The sequence below is a fragment of the Gavialis gangeticus genome, unplaced genomic scaffold (genome assembly GCF_001723915.1).
Source record: "Gavialis gangeticus isolate Ggan-Ray unplaced genomic scaffold, GavGan_comp1, whole genome shotgun sequence".
NCBI lineage: Eukaryota > Metazoa > Chordata > Crocodylia > Gavialidae > Gavialis > Gavialis gangeticus.
In genome coordinates this window covers 415,556-418,549 of record NW_017728991.1, presented here as the reverse complement: position 1 = coordinate 418,549, position 2,994 = coordinate 415,556, and the positions used below count along the sequence as shown (strand labels likewise).

The 2,994-nt window shown below is 64.3% G+C and overlaps 1 protein-coding gene across 1 annotated transcript in view; it reads right to left on the bottom strand.

The window, feature by feature from the left end:
- CBX2 (chromobox 2) overlaps positions 1-1,378 on the bottom strand; it is a 21,675-nt gene extending 20,297 nt beyond the window's left edge. The window contains 2 exon segments of the mRNA XM_019514929.1: positions 667-906; positions 1,315-1,378. Coding sequence (XP_019370474.1) covers positions 667-906; positions 1,315-1,378 — 304 coding nt within the window.
- Between the last annotated feature and the right edge of the window lie 1,616 nt (positions 1,379-2,994).

Genomic DNA, 2,994 nt, shown 5'->3' with positions numbered 1-2,994 from the left:
GGGGGGGGGGGTGAGCTGCTGGGTACTAGCCCTGAGGGGAGCTCACTGCAGCCTTTCCATGACACTGTGCATTCGCATAGTAATGGAGTGAAGAAATAACTGGGTGCCAGGAGAAGCTGAGCACCCACTGTGCCCCGACGGGGAAGGGTGCAGCACGACCCCGAACTCTGCTTGTCCTGGCCGAGAGGACGTGCCTCGACAGCTGGGCTTGCTGCGGCGGCTCTTCTCGAGGGGGGGGTGCATGCGGGAAGGCTGTGGAGAACTGCCCAGCAGCTGTGATTTCGCCACCCCCCGGGTCTCCTGGGCAGAGATCCTGCCCTGCCTGCTGCTGCGCAGTGCCCCGAGCTGGGATAGCCGGGGGCCGCATCCAGGGAGCTGCTTTGGCAGGAAGCTGGCCTGTGCCCTGCAGCAGCTTTCCTACCATTTATTTTTTCCCACCGTTCCTTTTCCACCTCGGACCGGTCCGGACCCCCGGGTAGCAAATCTTTCCCATGCAGGAGAGAGAAAGGGAAGCAAATGGTGTGGAAATGCGTAGCAAATTAGGATGCAATACACAACAGGCCTCTCCCTGCTGCGCCATCCCCCAGCCCGGGAGGAGGGAGGGGCAGATGGGGAACGAATTACTTGGAGATGGAAAAGCTGGTGGAGACGCAGCCCGTACCAGACCTTCCCGGTCGTCGCAGGAGGCTCCGCTGACACCAGCCAGGCCGTGCACCGGCACGCGGTGCCAAGTGCTCCGGCGCGGCCAGCTGGGGTTTTGTTCGCACTGGTTAAATGCTTTAGTTAGCTCAAATGCCCTTTCCTCGGAGCGTAAAAGAGCCGAGATCCAGAGGAAGGTCTGAGGGGGGCCGGGCACGTTCCCGCAGCGCAGGGCGAAGGGCGAGAGCGGCCTCAGGCATTGCTGAGCTGGAAGCGGAGAGCCAGGGGCAAGGCCTGTTGCAGCCCCTGGCTAAGCACTGCTGGAAGCAGCCGCTAAGCACCAGCGCGTCCCGGCTCAGCGCCCTCCGGGCTCTGTCAGGGCCTCGCGAGGGCCAGCAGCCGTCTCAGACAGGTGGACCTGAGCTGCGAAGCTCAGATTTGGAGCTGAAGCCAAACCTCCAGCTTTCCCCCGGGATTTGAAGCGCTGTGCTGTGGGGCCCTGCCCCAAAGCCACGTCCAGATGCAGGCGTGGATGCCCCTGCAGCCCCCACCCCGAAATGCAGGAGCTGTGGGGTCTGGGTGCGAGGCTGTGCCACTTTGTTCATCACCGAATAGCACGGGCGGTGCCAGGACTTCCTCGCCGTATCAATCGTGGCGGCGCCGGGGGTTTATTACCTCCGGGAAACAATGCCGTGTGCTCGCCAGGAGGGTAAGAGCCCAAGGTAACTTTGGCTTCCATGGCAACTGTACCTACACGTGTAACGTTCAATGAAATGTTCCTGGACACGGCTTTACTATAAGCTGCTCTCGCCTCCTGACCCTGCAGCTGCACACGGCAATCCCCACGGGCTCGGAGCCTGGGACATCGGCACGGCTCGGGGGCCATCGCCTGCCCACTGCCGGGATTGCAGCCTGCGCCTCGCCGGGAGCTGGGCCCGAGCTTGACGCTGCCCTGCGCGCTCCCCACCCCAGGCAGCGGCCCCTTTGCGCGTGTCCCGCCTTGCACGCCTCTGTCCGTCCAGGCTGTGCAGCGGGCGGGCGCCGGGGAGCAAGGGGGGAGCAGGCCCCGGCCCCTCTGCGCAGGGATGGGCGATGGAAGCCACCGCCCTAGCGCAGGCCCCTGGGACTGAGCCGGAGGCCGGGGTAGACTGTGTGAAGGGCAGGGGAGGGGAGCCAAGGGCGGGGAGGCAGGTGGGGTTGACAGGTTGCTTCTCCTGCACTCGCCTCCTCTCAGAAATAACCCAGCGAACTGCTTGGGAACACGGCACGTCAGAGGCTCCTGGTCCTTCTTGTTCTCGGTCCTCGAGGCCCATCCGAAACGCACCTTTGCAAAATGCCCAGCTCCCCTTAGAGGTCCCTGCTGCGTGTCTCCCTGCAGGCCCGTGCCCCCCGCCCGGCGGGGCACGCGACGTTGCTTGAGGAGGGCTCGGAGGATGAGCGGGTCGCGGTGTCGGTCGCCAGCAGCTTTGCAGCGCGGGAGCTGCTGTTTCCTGGGTCTGACCCGGGTGCTTCGTGCCCCGTCTCTGGTGTCGCGCGGGGCGGAGAGCGGAGGCTGGAGGGGAGAGCGACTGGCTCCGAGCAGGGTTTTAGCCACGGCTCCTCTCTGCTTCGCAGCCTCCGCAATGCTCTGATTCGGAGGCCGTGCCCTCGCTCCCAGGCTCAATGGTGACCGATGCCCCTTCCTCCCAGCGCGGGTCCGATCCCCGGGTGAATGTGGCTGGACTCGCAGCTTCCGCCGCATCTGGGGGCTGCGAGCGCCCCGCTGCCACGACCGGCTGGGCAAAAAATCTTCCTTTTGTTAGTTTTAAACTTACCTTTCATTTTATTTCATTCAACCCTCAACGCCCGAGCGGGCAAGGTACACAGCCAGCCCTTCCTCTCATTCCCGCTGCAGTCTCGCTCGCTCCAAGGGCAATTAGCCACGCGAATTGCACCCTCCCACCCCAAGAAGAACTCGAGTCCATCCCGGACCAGCCAGCACTTCCTGGCTGCTTCCTGGCTCTGAGAGCAGGACTCTTGGGTCCCATCCCTGGCTCTGCTGGCAGCTCGCTGTGTGACCTTGGCCCAGTCAGGGCACTGAGCTGTGCCTCAGTTCCCCTGTCTGTAAAATGGGGGTGATGCTGTCGAACTTTGCAGCACGCTCTGGGCGCCATCGCGACATCGCCGTGCGAGCGGCTCTGCGGCGGCCCGGTCCAGGCCTCTCCCCCGGCAGGAACCTCCACGTTGTTTGCTTAGCAGGCGGCTCGCACTGGGCCGTGCTGCCTGGACCCCCGCCCCCACCGCGCTTCCTGCCTCCCCGAGTGGCGTGCGCGTCTCCTGTTTCATCTCGTTAGTGGGGAAAACCGAGGCAGTGAA